The sequence below is a fragment of the Anopheles gambiae genome, chromosome 3 (genome assembly GCF_943734735.2).
Source record: "Anopheles gambiae chromosome 3, idAnoGambNW_F1_1, whole genome shotgun sequence".
Lineage (NCBI taxonomy): Eukaryota > Metazoa > Arthropoda > Insecta > Diptera > Culicidae > Anopheles > Anopheles gambiae.
Window position 1 is genome coordinate 10,988,820 of NC_064602.1, and position 18,681 is coordinate 11,007,500.

Genomic DNA, 18,681 nt, shown 5'->3' on the forward strand with positions numbered 1-18,681 from the left:
AACAGGAATGCTTATTGCTTTTTTACTTATTTTCATCTACAGCTGGGCTCGTTGGACCGAAATTCTCGAACAGGGACAGTTCAAGCGCGGCTGGCGAGAGCAGGACGTCGAGGATTGTGCTCGTGTGATTGTAAGTTTTTGTTTTTTTTTGTAATGCAATCATACATAGTTTGCACAAATCATTCAAATGATGACTGCTATGCTAATATTGAGAAAACTTTAGGTTTTCGCTGAGTAAAACACCATTGAACTTCTCACAATACTTGCTGATGATTATGCATCACAATAGATCAAGCGCGATATAGTCAATCATGAATGTGAATTACAAGTCGTTTTGTCTTTTCCTTTCACAGCTTCTTTACTGTTTGGAGCGTTATCAGGGCGATGAAAAGATAAAGAACTTCATTTGGGACTTGATAACGCCGAACGAAGGAGGAGAGCAGCGTGAAATTGCGCGCAATCACAGCGGTTTGCACAATTTGGTGCCACGAGGACGCAATGCTAAAGGTAACGCAGAGCGCGAAAAAGAGCTGTTGAATAGAAGAAAGAAGTCTAACTGAAATTTCGATCATCTTTCCACTCCCTAGGACGTAAATCAACATCAACGTGTACCACGCCGAAGCGCGATTCTTCCAATTCGGCTGCTACGGGAAGCAACGGTGGCGGTGGCGGCTCTCCTGTGATTGCCCAGCCCGCCGGATCGACCACACCCGCGCCCCAGTGCAGCGGAACGGCCGACGCGAACGAGGACGCATCTTCGAACTCGTCCGGCACGAAAGCGGAAAAGTCGGCCAAATCAGGCTCGGACACCGGCGGCACAACGACACCCGTATCCGATCCGCACCACTGGAGCAAGGACGAGAAATACGATACCGAGACCCTGCTCGACATCAACTACAAGAAGCATCTGACCAGACACGCAAACAAGTGAGGAAGAGTGTGAAGAAACATGCGAATGTTTCGATGCTTTTTCGCTGCGCCGCAAGTTTTCTCTCGACACGGCATCCCCGCGGGGGCTTCGCAATTTTGGCTTCATCTTCATCCGATCTGTCGCCATTCGTTCTCCGTTTGCTCTTTACCATTATTGTACTGTAACGGGGCGATAGGGGGGGTTCAAGATGATACCAAACACGGGGGAACACAACAATGGGCAGGAGGGATACGAGGATGCCATTACTAATACATTGTTTGTTTGTTTTTTTTTCTCTTTTTTCTCCTATTGCCCATCAATCCAGGGTTCTGCTGCGCGTCCGTATGCTGTACTACATTAAGCACGAGGTGCTCGGCGATTTAGTCAATCAAATCAACGAGGGTGCCAATGCCAGGTACATTTGACCGTTCTTTTTTCCCGTTGTCTCAAGGGCGATCGTGTTTGGTGCTTTCTTCTTTCCGTCTCTTCTTATCCCCTCTCTATTCCCGCCAGTCGTCAAATTCATCTTCCTGTTAACACACACCACCTTCCCTTACATATTGCCTTGATTTCCTTTTCCGTTTCACACAAACGCATTTGAGTGGATTGATTCAGTCGTCCCGCTTTTTTTGGTGCGCTGAACAGAGCCGAATATCACTCTTACATGTTTATCTATAATGTGTACGCCATGCCATTAATAACTTCTCAAACGATTCATTTTATTGCAACTACTCAATAATACTTCATCGTCACGATAGTAAATAACAGCAATTAAATTTATCTCATTCATTTACCACATACAACACAGTTCATGCACCTTATGTTACACAAATGGTTCAGTTTGACTTGTTTTGTTCTTCGTTGTTTTCAAATGCAACATTTGCTCCAGAGAATACCTTCTCACTCATCGGTTTGTCCAGTACAATTAGTTTATATTACGTTTATTTTCTACAGCGCGTTTACTGTAAAGCTTTTTCCGGTGTATCATTAAGTGTGATATACGTCAGACTTCATTTTACCAGTCTTTCTCTCTCACTTTCCTAGTTTTTCGAGGAATTATCCACCCTTAAAGTTTGTGTATTTGAAATTTTAAACATATTGCTTGTATTTTACGACATCTATAACACGTTCTATGTGTTTATGTTTTTTATAAACCTCTCTTAAAAATCTAAATGTTGTCTGTCTCTCCTACCGTTTGATGTCATATATACTTGAGTTTCATTTTCTTCTTTCCATATAAAGCTTAAAACGAGCAATGTTGTTTTTACAAAGATTGTCCCTTTTTCATACATGTTGGCTTTCCTCTACTCACTTGTTATTCTCCTACCTTTGTTTTGGACAATTTTGATGCGATATTTAGATAAAATATGTTATTTTGAATATGTTTATTAAAACCTCAGCAATTTTGTAACTCTATTGAAGCGCAATGTTCAAAGATCCATTTGTTTCTTAAACGACTTCCATATGAACGTAGACTATTTTCGTTGGTCTTTTCTCTACGTGTTATGTATGTGTGTGTGCTTGTGATTAATAGATGTCGATGCAAATCAGGTCCATCAGTCACTAAAAAAAAATAAACAATCGAAAAATACCACTATTGAGCATACGGACATGGCAAATCGTGGCGTGAAAAAGAAAAGGCTACAAAAATGTGCAAGAAAGCGCAAACAATTGCTACAAAACACCTTCAAAAGAATTTCTCAAGACTGCTCTACTTAGAGAAAACTGCAGAAGCAACAACCATAGAGGCTGTTTGTCCTTGTTTGATTTTGTATATGTTTTACTCCTGAATGGCAAAATGGTATTCACTTGAGTTTAAACTACTATCAATTCGATTTTTATAACATTTTAGTGAGTTTTTCTTTACGAATCGCTGTGGTGATGAGCGTTCACCGTTTTGTTGTCGCTCTTGCATATACAACACATATAGTTTTGCTTAATTTTTTTACAAAACATCCTTTGGTTCAAATCCAGAAAAAATACCGAATTTCCTATCTCTTGATTTGTCCCGTATCTTCTACGCCACCTGATGGAAGCATTCAGTAACGTCCTTCGCCCTTTATTACATTCACCTTTTATTATACCTTCCCCGTAATTACGAGCAAATTACTTACGTTTATTCTTACGTTGCACATCCGCCACCCGCCCTCCGCTTCATGATGGCCACCGTTTGTGTGGACGCGTCTATTGCGAACGTGTGCGTCGTGTGTGTGTGTGGTGCGCGCGCGTGGTTCTCGTTTTTGCTACACGCCCGTGTCCCGGTGCTATCCATTGTGTGTATCGTCTGTAGCGATCTCCCAATTCGGCCACCGCCTACGCCCGATCAGCTGCCGTGCTCATGGTGGAATCCAAATTGTTGCGATCGAAGTTTGTTGGTGGGAACGTACAAGCATGGCTGCGAAAACTACCGCGGGATGCGGGCGGATCCGATGCTCTGCTTCCAGAGCCACTGCGGGCCCGGTGATGGCACCGTCGAAGAGACAACGATTGTCAAAGAGTAAGTTCTCGTTACAATTTTCTAATCCTGTTATTATTATCTTCCTTTTTCCTCCTGTTAGTGTGTCTGTTTGTTAGCGTTTCTGTCAACGAATGGTTATAACGTTGTTGGTGTAATTTTTGTTTTTCATCATACAATTTGAAGTTCGCATTTGTTTTCATTTATTTGTAAGGACGAAATATATAAAAACTGCGTGTCTTTTCTTCCCTTGAATGTTCGGCTTCTTGCTGAATAATTCGTATGCTTCGAGATTTGATGGAAACATACATGTTGTTAATCTTTTGCATAATATTAAATGTAAATTTCTCATATCTGTGACATGTATTTATTTATTTATTACGTTGTCTTTTCCATATGAAGATATCTATCGTTAGTGTTTTTCCTTCTACTTCTACATTACAAACTTAAATTATCCATTATCTATGGTCCCGATCTGTAGCAATAAGTGGTTTACTTCTTGAGCGCGCACCCCGCAAAGTTTGATCGAAGATCGAATGGTGCTATTGTTTTATATATTATTCATATGATCAATCTAATCGAGTTATATATGTTTGCATCATAAGATAAACTTCTTCCCCGCTTGTTCTTCAACATACTACCTCTGACAAGGTGTTTCAATTTGTAGCTTCATGTAACAAAACAACCAAATCAGTAATAAGTCTGGTAAACATTTGCAAATACATCATCTACACCTTTCACAAGCCAGCAACGCATCTTCATTGGTGTATATCAACTTAATCAATCTCTCTCCACCACCCTCACTTACTTGGGAAGCTTTGTATACGCATTAAATCATAAATCGTTTCCCCTTTTTTTGTTGTACTCATATTGCTCTTAAAGCGTTAGCTTTTGAATGATGGTGCTACTACTATTGGAATAGACACTGCGATGCCACGAGTAACACGAGTTGTATTAATTTGTGTTATTTTGTTTGCTGTTTCCTACAGAACCGACGACGATGCCAATTCCAAACTGGGCGACAACGAGGAAGATCCGGAAGATGGCGTTCCATCGGAAACGACTCGGTCCGCTTCTGTCGGTATTGAATCGAAGGATGGTAAGTTCCTGAAATGGTTTCCATTATCATTCCCATCATACTCCCATATCCCGGATTGGTAACGTTTTTTTTTTTAGAAATGAAACCATTAGTTTGGATTTGTTTTGTTTGATTAGCCTTGAAAGACGTACAACATGTAAAATTGTAGTTTTACTTTTGATTCCTTGAATAATCATACATCTTTTGGTCCATTTTTTTATTTGGTGATTTATTTTAAAAGTATATACATAATAATATTTCGTCAAGCACACCATAATTATTGTTTGCACAACTATTATTTGGACTTTCTGTCAATGAACCACCCTCTCCCCTTCCTCACACCACATCCCCTATAAGTATCACAGCCGTAAACGTACCTTTCATAATCATCAATCATCGCGTAGAGATTAAATAGCTAGTTATTAGACAGTAGATTTGATTTATCCTAACAATGGCCCCCGTTTTGTTACAACAAATACTAATCTAGATGATGAAGAATCCACAGTTGGTACGGCTAGTGCAGCACCGACGCCGGCGCCATCGGACATGAATCCAGAGCTGGCGTGGCCAACCATGCAGGACCTGAACACTCGTCTGCGGCGTGTCATCACATCGTATCAGCGCAACTACAAAAAGGAAGAGCTGAAGCAACAGCAGAAAGCCAAGGTAAGACAAATTGAGTGCAACTCGCTTTCTTCTGTTGATCTTGACCAGATTTCCTGGACACACGTCATACACTTTCATTTATCATTACTTTGTGAGCGCACTTGCTTAGTATTTTAGTAGAAAACTTAGTAAAGAAAAATGCATGAAAAAAGTCCCTTGTTCGTATAGATTACACACAACAATGTCCTTTAAGTTCGTTATCGTTTAGTTATTTTCATTTATGTTTTGAGTTAGAATCCTTTTTTGGACCGTTTTGTAAAAGTAGTTTTGAAAGATTTTTGTTATAATGTTTTATATTGACAACATTACAACTTGTGCAGTCATATGTTTGTTTTGCTGTTGATTTATAATTGGTTTTTTGTTGTAACATTTGTTTGTTTATATTTAAATGCACATCGACACACTCAGTAAGATAGATAATTTAATTATCAGGCAGTAATCAAAACAATTGCTAGGTCTAAGTATTTCATACAGTATCTAATCATGTAAGGTCTGTAATGATATACTGACCAAAGAGCAGTCGCAATGAACGTATCGGATTCTGTTTATTTCAAATGTTCGACCTCATCTAAGGCGCGAAGGGATCTCCCGTGTTATCATCTTTTCACGCTCATACGCTCGCCTTATTGTTTTGCATCCTCTATTATCTTATCGTTTCATCTTCATATTTGTTCATGCATCTAACAAAGGTTTCTCGAACTGTTAATGTCCCGAATTTTACACGTATTATATACATTATTTTATGTGCCTTTCTCTCTCTCCACAAATATTCCCACCTTAACCTCTACTACCTTTGGATGTATCGCCGATTGTCATCCGTATCCTTTTGTTTCTTTGTGACATTGGTATAAATCTGTTTTGAAACCCCCCAAAATTCATCCACGCCACCATCCACAACGCTCTTTACCGATTGCATGCAGCTACAGACGATAGTACCACCAGCCGGCACTCCAACCCTCACCGGACAGACTTCATCCTCGCCATCAACGCCCTCGACAACACCCGGTCCAATGATTGTTACGCCACCACTGCAACAACAAGGACAGCCAGCACAATTGTCGGCGTTGCAGCAACAGCAACAGCAGCAGCAACAACAACAACCACAGGTACCTGGTGGCCCATCAATGGGCGTGGGATTAAACCATCCCTCAGCGACAGGCCCGTTGGGTGCTGCCGTTGGTGGGGCTGCTGTTTCTGGTGCCGTGGGCATTGGTCTTGGCACTGCCGGAAGTCCGCAGGGTAAAGGAGTACAGCAGCAACAGTCACTGCCGTCGACGAGTGGAAACAGTGGCACGGGCGGTCTGCAGGCACCAACGGCAGGCATGCCGACGGCTGCAGACTTCAGCTTGATGCTCAGCCTTGGACTCGGCCTGAACCCGGCCGATCCAAATCAGCTGGCGAACATTGATCTTCAGAAACTAGCAATGTATTTGGTTAGTATTGTGCATATCCCAAATGTTATTTTCGCTTCAACATTTTCTTTTGCCTTTCGTTGGGGTTTATTTTCCGTTGTGGTGCTAAATTGTTCAAACTACGTTAGGAAAGAGAAGGACAGATTTTATGGTGAGGATTACTTTCAGCACAGATCTGGCAAATAAAAGTAGAACCAATGGTGTTCAATTTTCAGGAGCAAGTTTGGGCATATTTGATTTACAATATACCCAGAATAATGATTATTTTTGTAGATATGATTTTTAGTTTGGGTTATGGGTAGTTAAGTGTTATGTTTTAAAAGTTCCCTAAACACACAAATGTGTTGATTAGAGTGTGTCACTAGTAAGGGTAATTAAATTTCCTGTTGTAGATATGTAGAGTATAATTTGGCCACAAGTACCAATAATGCATTAGCGATGCAAAAACTATCAGCTATAGACATTTGCAACGAAAGTTGAGGGAGAAAGACTAATATAAGTTTTGTTTCTTGTAGAAAATGGAACGCCGCGAGAAGAACGAACTGGTGATGCGCGAGCGCGAACGTATTCGATTGGAACAGATACCTAAGAGATGGACTCGCCGTGAGGAAAACGAGTTCATCCGCGTCCTTACGGGTTATGGTATCGATTTGCAACCGAATGCAACCGTTCCTACACCTGACTGGAGTCGGTAAGTGCTCAATTGTTGATTACCTAAAGAAGTGGAAATCTTAATAATGCTCTAAACTCATTGTGTGTTGCTTACAGCTTCAAAGTGTTCGCCAAGTTGGACAAGAAAACGGACGAAAACTTGAGCGACTTCTACAAGGTGTTCATTGCCATGTGCAAGCGGCAGGCCGGTGTCAAGCTAAGCGATGACGAGAAAGGCCTGGAAGGGCTGGTGGATGATGTGACGGAAGATCATGCCAAGTTGATTCTGGATCGATTGGAGCTCCTATCAAAGGCGCGCCAAATAGTGAAGCACCCGAAGCTGGACGAGAACATACGGCTGTGCGAGAACAATCTGGATACGCCCGACTGGTGGATACCGGGACGGCACGATCGAGAACTATTGCGGGCTGTCCTGAAGTACGGCATCTATCGTTCGGAGCAGCTGATCCTCGCGGATCCGGACTTCCCATTCTACGAATCGGCCAAGAAGTATCTGCAGCAGCTGGAGATGCAAATTCAGCTGCAAAACCAGCAACTGCTAAAGATGCAGGCCGATGCTGCGGCTAAAGCTGATGCTGCCGCTGCCGCTGCCGCCAACGCAACGACGGTAAAGCCGGCTGCATCGCCTGAAAAGATGGCAGCTGCTGCTGTGGGTGGAGATTTGCCCGTGAAGCAAGAAAAGGACGCTGTCGCTCCCGTTGTTGCCTCGATGGAGGTTGACGGAGAGAAGGCCGTTACCGAGGTAGTATTGCCCAAGGTAGAGCCGGTTGCTCCTCTTTCGCCTGTAAAGAAGGAAGTTGAAGAGGTGGTGGAGCCGATCGTTTCTACTACTTCTGACGATAAACCGTCGGAAGAGAAGAATGCGACGATGGAAAGTCCCGAAAAGGTTTCTGAAAAGGTTGCTGTAGAAAGCCCGAAAAAGGCTGCTGATGAAAGCCCTGAGGTCGCTAAAGAGGCCGCGCTGGAGCCAGCAAAGGAGTCAGCCGAGAAAGATTCTGTTGAAAAAGAATCGATCCTAGAGAAGGAACCAGTCGAGAAGGAGTGCGCTGTCGAAGCGAACACTGATCCGAATGTAGCTGAAAAGGGATCCGTCGACGAAAAATCACCGAGTTCTCCGGTAAAGGACAACAATGATGTTGAAATGGCTGAAGAGGCAAAGAAGGAGGAAGCTTTGCCAGAGGTTGCCGAAGTCGATAAAGTGACTGAAGACAAGAAAACAGAGGAAAGCACCGATGACAAGGAAATTGTCACTGAAAAGAGTGCGGAACAAACGGAAACTGTGGACAAAGAGCTTCCGACAGAAACCGAAAAGGAATCGGCAGCTTCAGAGGAAAACGTGAAAGAAAAACCGGATACCGAAGAACTGGCTGATGAAAACAAAATGGACATCGACAATGCTGCTACTGTTGAGGATAAGGAAAAAACCGAAGTACCATCAGAGGAAACGGATACCACAAAGTCCGAAGTGGAAGCAGTAGAAGCGGAAAAGGAGGTCGAGAAAATGGCAGATATTGAAAAGGAAGATGCCAAGGAAAAAGAACCCGAGGTAGAAAAAATGGAAACCAGCGATGTGGTATCCGATGCTGCTGAACTGGAGAAGCAGGAAGAAGCTGTCCCTGTTGCCGTACCCGTGCCAGAAGAAACTGAGGCTATGGAAGTTGATGAACAATCAACAGTTGCTGAAAAGCCGGCTGAGAATACCGCAGGGCCGCCGAAACAGGAAACTCAAATGGAAGAAGATGCTCAACCTTCGGAGGTAACAGCCGCCCCAATTGCTGGTCCGGCTTCGCCTTCGAACTCGAACAAGACTGACGACGAAAAGAAGTCCGAAGTTGCGGCTCCAGAGTCTCCGAAAGCGAAGGAAAATGTGGACTCATCGAAGGACACAGTAGAAAATAAGGATAAGGAAGAATCTTCCGAGGAGGCCAAGAAGGAAGATGTTCCCGAGGAGGCTGCTAAGGAAGTTGTGGACGCTGTTGAGAAGGAAAAATCAGATGAAGAACCAGCGGTTGAAAAGGAGCTGGTAGAAGCACCGACCGAAAAGACGGCCGATAAGGAGGAAGCAAAGGCTGAAACGGTAGAAGCCCCTTCGTCACCCACAAAGGATACGAGCGATGTTGTGCCTGCAGTAAACGAGCAGGAAAAGCCGGCTGAACCAGAGCCTGAACAGGTTAAGGAAGCTGTAAAAGAAGTTGTAGCTGAGGCTGCTGAAAAGAGTGCCGAGAGTACCGATGAGAAACCAGCTGAGAAACCAGCCGAGCAACCAGCTGAGAAGCCGGTTGAGAAGCCAGTTGAGAAGGCAGTGGAAGCTACGGCGGAAGTTGTTGCAGTGGAAAAGCCTGTCGATGACGTGGTGGTGGTCGCGTCGACGGACGGAAAGGAAGTGGTGGAAGCAGCCAAACCTCCCGCCCGATCTCCATCGCCTGATGTAATTATCGTCGAGGATAAGAAACCGGTCGAGGTGAAGGCGATTGTGAATCTTACCGATGAGGAACGCTGCTCGCAACAGACCGCTGCACTGAAGGCTCGCTTCCCCGACTTGGAGGTGTTCCAACCGCTGATGAAACTGAAGCAGTTGGACAACAGCCTTACGAAGGAGGATTTGAAGAGTATGTATTGCTTGCTTTCAATCGTGCACGTGTTTGAAGGGTTCGTTCTAATCTCTTATTACAATTCTTTTCTCGTTCCGCAGATATGAGCAAATTCGCCAGCATGATCGATACGTCGATGATCGTCAAATGGTTCCGTGACTTTGCACTTGAGCGTCGCGTCGGCCACATCATCTACTGCGTCGAGCATGGCGAATGGCCGGTGGGCAAATCGTACTCGGCCTACACGGGCTGTCTGGGCATCGATCTGGACATTCCACTGTACGAGACGATCAAGCGCATCATCCCGGTGAACGATGACGTGCGTCGGTCGGCGTCCAGCACGCCGGATGTGATTACGATCACCACCGATCATCAGAATGCGAAGCAGATCAGCAATCAGGCTGCAGCGATACAGCAGCAGGCCAGTGGCATTGGTGGTATCGGCTCTGTCGGAGCGAATATCAGCACCGGTAGTAGTAGTAGTGGTGGTGCTGGTGGTGTCCTTGGGGCAGCAGCGTCATCGTCAGCCGCGCTGAATCATCAATCGATGACGGCAGCGGCGGCAGCGGCAGCACATGCCGCCGCTGCGGCACACGCGGCAGCAGCAGCTGGCGTAGCAGTACCGCCTGCAAGTAAGAAACGCAAACGCCACATTGCTATCGATGTTGAAACCGAGCGAGCGAAATTGCATGCGCTACTGAATAACACCCAGAGTCCAGGTAATGAACGATAAATGATGATTTTAGCTGCTAGGCTGTTAAAATGTGCGTTAACATGTTTCGAACACTGCTTTTCTGATTTGTTTTACTGAACTTTAAAGGCTTAAAGGTTGAACCTAAAAATGTCTATTACTGCCAAGAAACATTCTAACGCTAACATCAAAGGATGATTGTCAAATTAAATGCTTTGATTGAATGAGTCTAACATTCTGAGTTTCTTCTGTTTTTGTTCCCGCAGTTCCCACTGGAAGCTCAAAAGTGCAGCCCTCGCATACATCAACATCGAACAGCGGTGGCGCTGGAAGTGGCCACCAGTGGAATGATGACGACGTGCAAGAGGTCGTCAGCAGCAGGAGCAACGCACGAAGTGGCTCGAGTAGCGCCAATTCGAACGTTTTGCAGCCGCCGCCGGCGCACCAGCATGGTCCACGGAATCAGATGTCCTATCCGAAACCGACGCTCATTCCCGGCACTTCCAGTACGCTAACACCGATCGACCTGTCGTCGAGGTAGGTAGAAAGCGCAAGAATTGTGTTTTACTCTGATGCCCTCTCCGAGCGATGTCGATTTTTACTTATGCGAATCTTTACTTTCGTCTTTTCTACAGCTACAGTTTGCCGAAGGTGAACATCGCTGACATGATCAAGAACAGCAGCAGCATGGGCGGAAGCGGCGGTGCAATGGATCTCAGCGAGGTGCAAGACTTCTCGATCGGAAAGAACAAAAAGTCGTCGTCCAGCAATCAACAGCTCCCCAGCGGTATCAGTATTACGAGCGCTAGCGGGCCCGCCTCTAGCATGATGCTGGGCCACCAGCATCAGCAGTCGCCCTCGGCGGCGGTAGCGGCAGCAGCGGCTGCCGGCAAGGGCAAGCTGAACGACATGCTGTCGAAGCTGATGAAGAAGAACAACGTCAGCGTGCCGATCGAGGAGCCGCCGCTCGGCAAGGAAAAGAAGCGGCGCAAGCTGGACGAGATCGTGCTCGGTCTGTCCGCTGCCAAGGAGCACAAGACGATTTTCGGCGATCCGACACCGCCGGGTGGAAGCTTCTCCGGTAGCTCGATGAAGAAGCCGCAGATACCTCCATCGGTATCGGTGACACCGGCTAGTGCGCCAACCTCCGTCAGCCAGCAGCCGCCCCAGAAACCGTTCACCATCACTGTGACGAGCGTGCCCGGCAATCCGAAAGGCGGCCAGGGATCGTCCGGTGTCGGTGGTGGTTCCTCGTCGGCCAGCGGAAACAGTGCGGCAGCGGCTGCAGCAAGCATGCAGGCGGCCCTGCAAGGCATGTCCGGCATGAGTGGCGCTATGTCGACCAAGGACAGCCTGAATGCACTGTTTGCCCAGGCGGCACAGGTCGAGCAGCAGTCGTTCCTGAAGCAGCAGCAGAAGCTCATTCAATCGCTACCGGCAAACTCGCCGCAGCGCAAGGCGTACGAGGCCATGTTCGCTGAGATGAAGCAGGCCGCCGAGCTGAGCTCGAAGCTGGGCCAGTACGGCAGTGCGCACGACGCGAAGGTGAAAAATTGGCTCGCCGAACAGACGGCCGTCCTAACGGAGCAGGCGATGGGCATGGACTACCTTTCGCGGTCGCGCGGTTCAAGGGGTAGCTCCTCGGCACAGAACTCGCCACAGGGCGGCTCGAGCTCGCGGTCGACGCGTGGCTCCGCCAACAGTCACCAACAGCAGCAGCAGCAACAGCAGCAGCAGCAGCAGCAGCAGCAACATCATCACCAGCAGCAACAACAGCAGCAGCAACAGCAGCAGCAACAACAAGCTGAAAGCAATCCGATGGCATTCAACTGGAAGAACCTGACCGGAGACGAGTACGTGGCCGTCATAAACAAGATCAACGGCAAGCGGCTCACCGGCAACAAGGCACCGCAGCTGAAGCGGCTCACGCAATGGCTGGCCGACAATCCGGCGTACGAGATCGATCCCAAGTGGGCCGAATCGATAACGCTACCCGGTGGACCGGCGTCAATGTCATCATCGAAGGGCTCGGACGGAGGCGGCTCGACGGCGAAGCAGATGCGAGCAGCGAATGCGGCCGCAGCAGCTGCCGCAAACCAGTACGGTTCGGCAGGCGGTGGCGGAGGCGGCAGTGGTCAACAATCATCATCCGGGTCGGCGTCGTCTTCCTCGTCGAAGAAACACTCCCAGAGCAGCAGCAATGCAGCGGCCGCAGCAGCCGCAGCCGCCGCTGCCAACATGCAGTTCCCGGGTCTGGCCGGACTGAACGCTAACCTGCTCTCCAGCATACCGGGGCTGGGTAGCTTCGACCCGAAAAACAATCCGCTGCTGATGCCGTTCGGTGGCATGCCGGGGCTGGCCGGGCTCGGCGGGCTGGGTAACTTGAACAACATGAATCTCTTCTCGAATCTGGCCGGGCTCGGTGGACTGGGCGGGGCGGGCGGTGGAATGGACGCGCAGAGCCTCGCCGCCATGATGGCTGCCGCCGGGCTCGATCCGACGGCGGCACTCGGTGCTGCAGCGGCCGCTGCTGCCGGTGGCACCCCCACCAAGGGCGGTAGCTCTGGCAGCAAATCGCGCGGCAAATCGTCCGCCGCACAATCTTCGGCTGTGAATGACGGGGCCGGAACGTCCGGGTCGGGCGGTTCCGGACAGCAGGGTGGTGGCTCGTCGTCCAAGAACCAGCAGCAGCAGGCAGCCGCCGCGGCGGCCGCCGCAGCTGCCGCCAGCAGCCAGTTCCCCTTCTTCTTCCCCAACCCGAGCTTACTGTACACACCGCTCGGGCTGGGTGGTCTGAATCCGTACGGGCTGCCGGGTGTGAGCGGCACCACCACCGGTACGTCCACCTCGACGACCACCTCCAGACAGTCGCAATCGAGCAAGCAGAACTCGCGCGGCGGAGGTATGGGATCCGGAGGCAGCTCCTCCCAGTCGGCGTCGTCGCCCGGTGGCAGTGGAAAGGGCCGCGGCTCGTCCAGCTTAAGTCAGCAGCAGCAGCAGCAACAGCAGCAGCAAGCAGCCGCTGTAGCAGCAGCACACCAGCAAGCCGCCCGAGAAGCGGCCCAGCTGCAGCAGCTGCTGCTACCGCACGATACGCATCTGCTCGAATCGCTCACGCGCTCCGCCGGCCTGGACATTTCGGCTGCAGCAGCAGCTGCTGCGGCGGCCGCCGCCGGACAGGGAAGCGGCTCCGGAAGCGGGGGCGGTCGTGGTGGAAGCTCATCAAGCGCCTCGGAGAAGCAGCGTGCGCGGGAAAGTGCTGCAGCGCAGCAAGCGAACAAGCAGGCGCTGGAGAAGTTGGAGCGCGAGCGGCGCAAGATTTTGGAAACGCTTACCGCGGGCGGATTCCCGGCGGACTTGGCCGCCATGCAGGCGGCCTTCAGTGCGACGGGCAAGATGCCGTCCTCTTCGCATTCGTCTTCCTCGTCCTCCAAGGGTGGCAGCAGCAGCAGCAGTGCGGCAGCATCGGCCTCTGCGCAAGCAGCAGCCGCAGCTGCGGCAATGGCGGCGATGACATCGAAGGACATGCAGCTCTCGATACCGCCCGAGTTCAGCCAGGCGCTGTTTGCGGGCATGGCTGCGCACGCGCTGTCCGCTTCGGCCGGTGGCAGCGGTGGGGCAGGATCGAGTGGAGCAGGCGGACGCTCGTCGTCTCCATCGGCGGCCAAGAAGGCACGCGAACACCAGGACCTAAAGGATGCGTTCGAGCAGCTGAGCAAGAACCCGATCGAGCTGCTCGCCCGCAGTCTCGGCGTTGGGCCGGCGATATCGCTCATCCCGACCTCCTCGACATCGTCCTCCTCGACACAGTCCGTTTCGGAATCGAAACGAGCGCGACAGGAGGCGGCCCAGCTGCAGCACCATCTGGCAAAGCTCGACGCAAAGGCACTGCTAATGGGAGCGGGCGGCGGCAGCGGCCAGGACGAGATGAAATCATCGTCCCGTTCGAGTCGCAACAGTGCGTCGGCGTCTGCTTCGTCGTCGGAAGCGTCGGCAGCCGCCCTGCTAGGGTTGGACAAGGTCACGCTTACGCCGGTAGCTGCGGCTAGTATCGCCGCATCGCTTCCCTCCCAAACGACCATCTCGCTGGCGCCTTCGCCGCTGCCCGGATCGTCCTCGTCGCTGAACCTAAGCTCCAAGAGCCCGGCCCTGTCGACGTCGTCCTCCTCGAGCAGCGGTGGAATGCTGGATCAGCGGGAACGCGAACGCGACCATCATCATCGCGAGCGGGAACGGGAACGGGAGCGCAGCGAGCGTCACGAGCGCCACGAGCGGGACCGGCTCGAGCGACTCGAGCGACGGGAAAGAGACGAACGGGCAGTGGCAGCGGCAGCCGCCGTAATGGCCGCCGAACGCTTGGAACGAACGGCCGAAAGGAGCTTACGTTCGTCGGTCGACAGTAGCATCGCGGCGGATCTTAGTCGTGCGGCCGCCGCAGGACTATCCGTTTCGTTAGCGACTCCACCGGGTGCGACCGGTGGTGGTAGTGGAGCGTCTTCTTCATCCGCGAGCAGTAACAGCTTACTCGGTGCCACACTAGCCCTGTCCTCGCTGACGGGAGCAGGAGCGCCACAGAATCTATCCGCTTCCGGCGGTGGTGCATCATCATCGAGCAGCACCGGCGGCAGTTCCTCGAGCGCTGCTGCATCCGCCGTTCCACCCTCGCCGGTAGAAGGTGGAAGTGGTGCGACTGGTGGAAACGGCAGTGGAAGCGGCGGTGCCAGTGGTGGCCATGACATGGATCTGGAAGATTTGATCGCTCCATCGAAGCTGTCCAAGTCGAGCGGTGGCGTGCTGAACGATGAAGAAGTCGATCCGCAGAAGCAAATCATGCTGCTGAAGCAAAAGCAAAAGTTGCTACAACAAGAGCATCTGAAGAAGGTGCACGAAGCGCAGGAAGCGCAACGGTTGATTGAGCAGCAGCGCATTTTGGCGTCAGCAGCCGCTGCGGCTGCAGCTGCCGAACAGAAGCAGAAGCAACAGCACCAGTCGGTGGACCATAACAGCAGCGCAGTGAGTGTGGCGGGAGACGAAGCATCAGAACAACAGCATCATCGATCCGGCTCCGCCGCCTCCCACGGCAAGGAGGAAGACCAGCTGATGGCGATGGAACGTCACGCTGCGAAGCGGCGCCGTGAACAAAGCCACGAGCGGGCGGATGGAATCGAGAAGGAAAGGGTAGTGACACCGATCCCTACTCCGCTAGACCAGCGGCACGAGATGGAGCTGAGCCCGGAAGAGCTGCCAAAACGGACACGCGAGGAAAGGCCATCCTCGGGCGCGGACATTCACACGGCAGAACAGCTGGCCCGCTCCGATGCGGCGGCTGGTGGATCGTACGAAGATCATGAAATGATGCACGGCGGCGGTGGTGAGAAGACAGCAGGAACGTCTGAATCCGATCACGAGCTAACTGGCGCTGGTGCCGGTGGGTCATCATCCTCCCATCACCACCAAGAGGACGATCGTCGCCGAACGTCCCGGCGGCATCATTCGACGCACCACAACCCGTCGCTGGATGGTGGTGCAACGTCCGGCGCCGAGGACGAGGCGAATCGGTCCGAGTCGGAACGATCGCTTCCCGAAACGGCCCGCAAATCCACCCGCCTCAGCACGGACGCGGCCAACTCGAGCGGCTGTGAGTCGAGCACGGCGACGGCCGCCTCGGCCCTGGCTTCGGCGACACCGTCCGGTAGTGGTGGGGGCAGCGGTGGACGCAGAACGACGCGCAGCAAACGGCCCCGAAGCGGTGAGGATCTGGAATCGCTCGGCGTCCCGGAGCGGAAGCGTGAGCTGCGGTCCAGTGCGGGACGGCAGGCGGCCGCAGCCGCTGCACGGATGGCGGCGGAAGCGAAGGCGGAAGCGAAGGCGGCCGCGGCCGCAGCAGCAGCGGCAGCCGCTGGCGGTACATTCTCCGACAGCAGTACCGGTTCGCTCAACCTGTCCGGCAGTGGGGGCAAAGACCAGCACGACTCGGATAAGGACGATCAACCGATTTGACTAAAAATGAATAAATGACGCTTATAAATGTAGTGTAGTAAGAGAGAGAGAGAGAGAGGGTTGGTAGAGAAGGAACGAGGCACGCGGCGATAGAAGCAGAGGGAGAGAGAGATAAAGGGATGTAGTAAGAAATAGATCGATCGACTAAGATGAGCCTCTTGTTCATATAGAAGAGAAGGGAAGAGAGATAGGAAGGAGATGATGGAGAGAGCATATGCGAGATAGACAGATCAGTTACTAGATGTAGAAACTAGTTCATTAAGTGTACAACAGGAAAACGGAAGGAAGGGAAGCAACAACAACTACACGTACGTACTGATATTACCGACAGAGACACACGTGACACACCACGTGTAAGATGTATGAAGAAACTCACTGTGCTCACAGTAACCATTGCGCGTGCGTTTTTGGGTGCGTTTTTTGAGTTAAACTTTGGAACGCACCCTCCCCTCTACAAACACACAACAGATCACCATCCACACCGCCATCTTCCGGGTGGGTGTTCGTTGGCGAGCAATAGGGACCGAATATTGTAGCGTGTGTGTTTGAGTGTCAACCGCACGGGATGAGGAGGAGGGAGGGGATACACTCCATCAACACTCCAATGTGTGTGGTTCCACAGTCTTTTCATATTGTGGGCGAAAGGAACTGCGGAACAGCACAGAGAGAGGTTAGGGAGGGAGTGGTGTAGATGAGTGCCAGGACACGGCTTTCTATGCTCCTGCAAATGACGGTCTTTGGTTTTAGTAAGGCTTTGTGGAATGTCTTATCTTGTGGGAAATCCGATTCCGGTCATTTGCAATGGACCATATATATGACTGTTGAAGAAAGGAGGACTGTTGATATTGAAACACACACATTCAATATTTTTTGCACTATTATCGTCACGCGCAACCCGATGAGAGGGGGATGGCAAACATCCTTTTGGACGACGCATGCAAAGTGCGGAAAAGAGATTTTTTTTAACAAATCGTAATAACGAATTAACGAAAACGCCGCGACACATTTCACCCGCAACCAATTGTGCGACACAAATGTAATGGGTGTGTATGTACATGTGTGTGTGTGTAAATGTGTGTGATGGATGTTGGTGGTAATATTGTGTGTGTGTGTGTGTCCACTAATCAAAACGGAAGGTGTAAAATAGAAATACATAAAATAGAGACAAACTAAAAGAAAATCAGCCCTTCCGGCCCCGCTATAGAGAAAAGCTAGGAACAGAATGTGTGTGTGGGGGGGGTGGATGTGGTTCCCGGACCACAATGCAGTAGGTGTGTAGTGGTGAGGTACGAGGACGAAGGCGGTGGGCTATATAATACGTAGTCAGTAAGCTATATAAAAGTTTAGAGTAAAACCCATAGCAAAACACACATCCTAGTACACAGTGACAAAGAGGTGTGTACACGTGACTGTGTGTGCGTGTAGGTCGTACGATGTGTAGTGGCGAAAGAGAGAGAGAGAGAGCGAGAGAAATTCGAAAGAGGAAGAAGAAAAGCCACTCACAAGAGTTCAACCCCCCCAATGCCTGTGCTTGGTTTTCGGGAGGGGTTTGATACAATTGTTCCCCCGTCTTTTTATCTATTGGAACAAGGCAAAACAACAACAACAACAAAAAACACACATACAAACAATTTAAATAATAACTATAATTATTTATTTTTGAAATTACTCTGTTTATTTTTTTTATTAGACTCATTCTTCAATTAGTTTACCCTCTACCCGTGTAGCGTGTAGCGTGTGTGAACGTTGAAGAGGGTAACCAAAGTTGGGCAGATAGGGATATGACACATAAACACGGTGGGGCACACCAAATATCACACGGTCTGCGGCTGCTGCTCAGTGCCCCTTTCTACCATCATCATCATCATCACTACTCATTGCTGTTGTTGCTGTGGGGTTACGCTTGTTGCTGGCGTACGAAGCCTACATAGTAGGCTAAGAGTGTACAGCACTTGAATAGATCGTGTGGTGCTTCTTTTGGATGCCGGTAGTGTAGTGTTTGCTCTGCTTGTGGTTGCCTTCTGTTCACTGTACATAAATACATACCTGAGAGAGAAAGAGAGGGAGAGGAGAGGGGAAGGACACAACACTCTCGTTTTTTTCCTCTTGATACTTGTGTCCCGGGTTTGACGTAAAAATGCTTACATGAAAATGTAAGATGTGGAAAGGAGAAGCGCAGGCAGGAGAAAAAAGAAGGGGATCGTGT

The 18,681-nt window shown here is 50.0% G+C and overlaps 1 protein-coding gene across 14 annotated transcripts in view; it reads left to right on the forward strand.

The window, feature by feature from the left end:
- Positions 1-18,681, forward strand: part of LOC1277495 (uncharacterized) — a 65,458-nt gene that overhangs the window by 46,073 nt on the left and 704 nt on the right. For 8 of the 14 annotated variants that reach the window (XM_061656932.1, XM_061656935.1, XM_061656937.1 and 5 more), the window contains 13 exons: positions 43-130; positions 354-507; positions 588-927; positions 1,236-1,325; positions 3,201-3,407; positions 4,355-4,464; positions 4,931-5,109; positions 6,030-6,542; positions 7,037-7,212; positions 7,290-9,802; positions 9,886-10,503; positions 10,742-11,012; positions 11,111-18,681. The exon at positions 11,111-18,681 is cut by the window's right edge and continues 704 nt beyond it. In XM_061656932.1, the coding sequence (XP_061512916.1) occupies positions 43-130; positions 354-507; positions 588-927; positions 1,236-1,325; positions 3,201-3,407; positions 4,355-4,464; positions 4,931-5,109; positions 6,030-6,542; positions 7,037-7,212; positions 7,290-9,802; positions 9,886-10,503; positions 10,742-11,012; positions 11,111-16,475 (10,624 nt within the window). In that variant the 3' untranslated portion in view covers positions 16,476-18,681. The remainder of the gene's footprint in view (positions 1-42; positions 131-353; positions 508-587; positions 928-1,235; positions 1,326-3,200; positions 3,408-4,354; positions 4,465-4,930; positions 5,110-6,029; positions 6,543-7,036; positions 7,213-7,289; positions 9,803-9,885; positions 10,504-10,741; positions 11,013-11,110) is intronic. The other 6 variants (XM_061656941.1, XM_061656942.1, XM_061656945.1 and 3 more) reach the window with 6 other exon arrangements.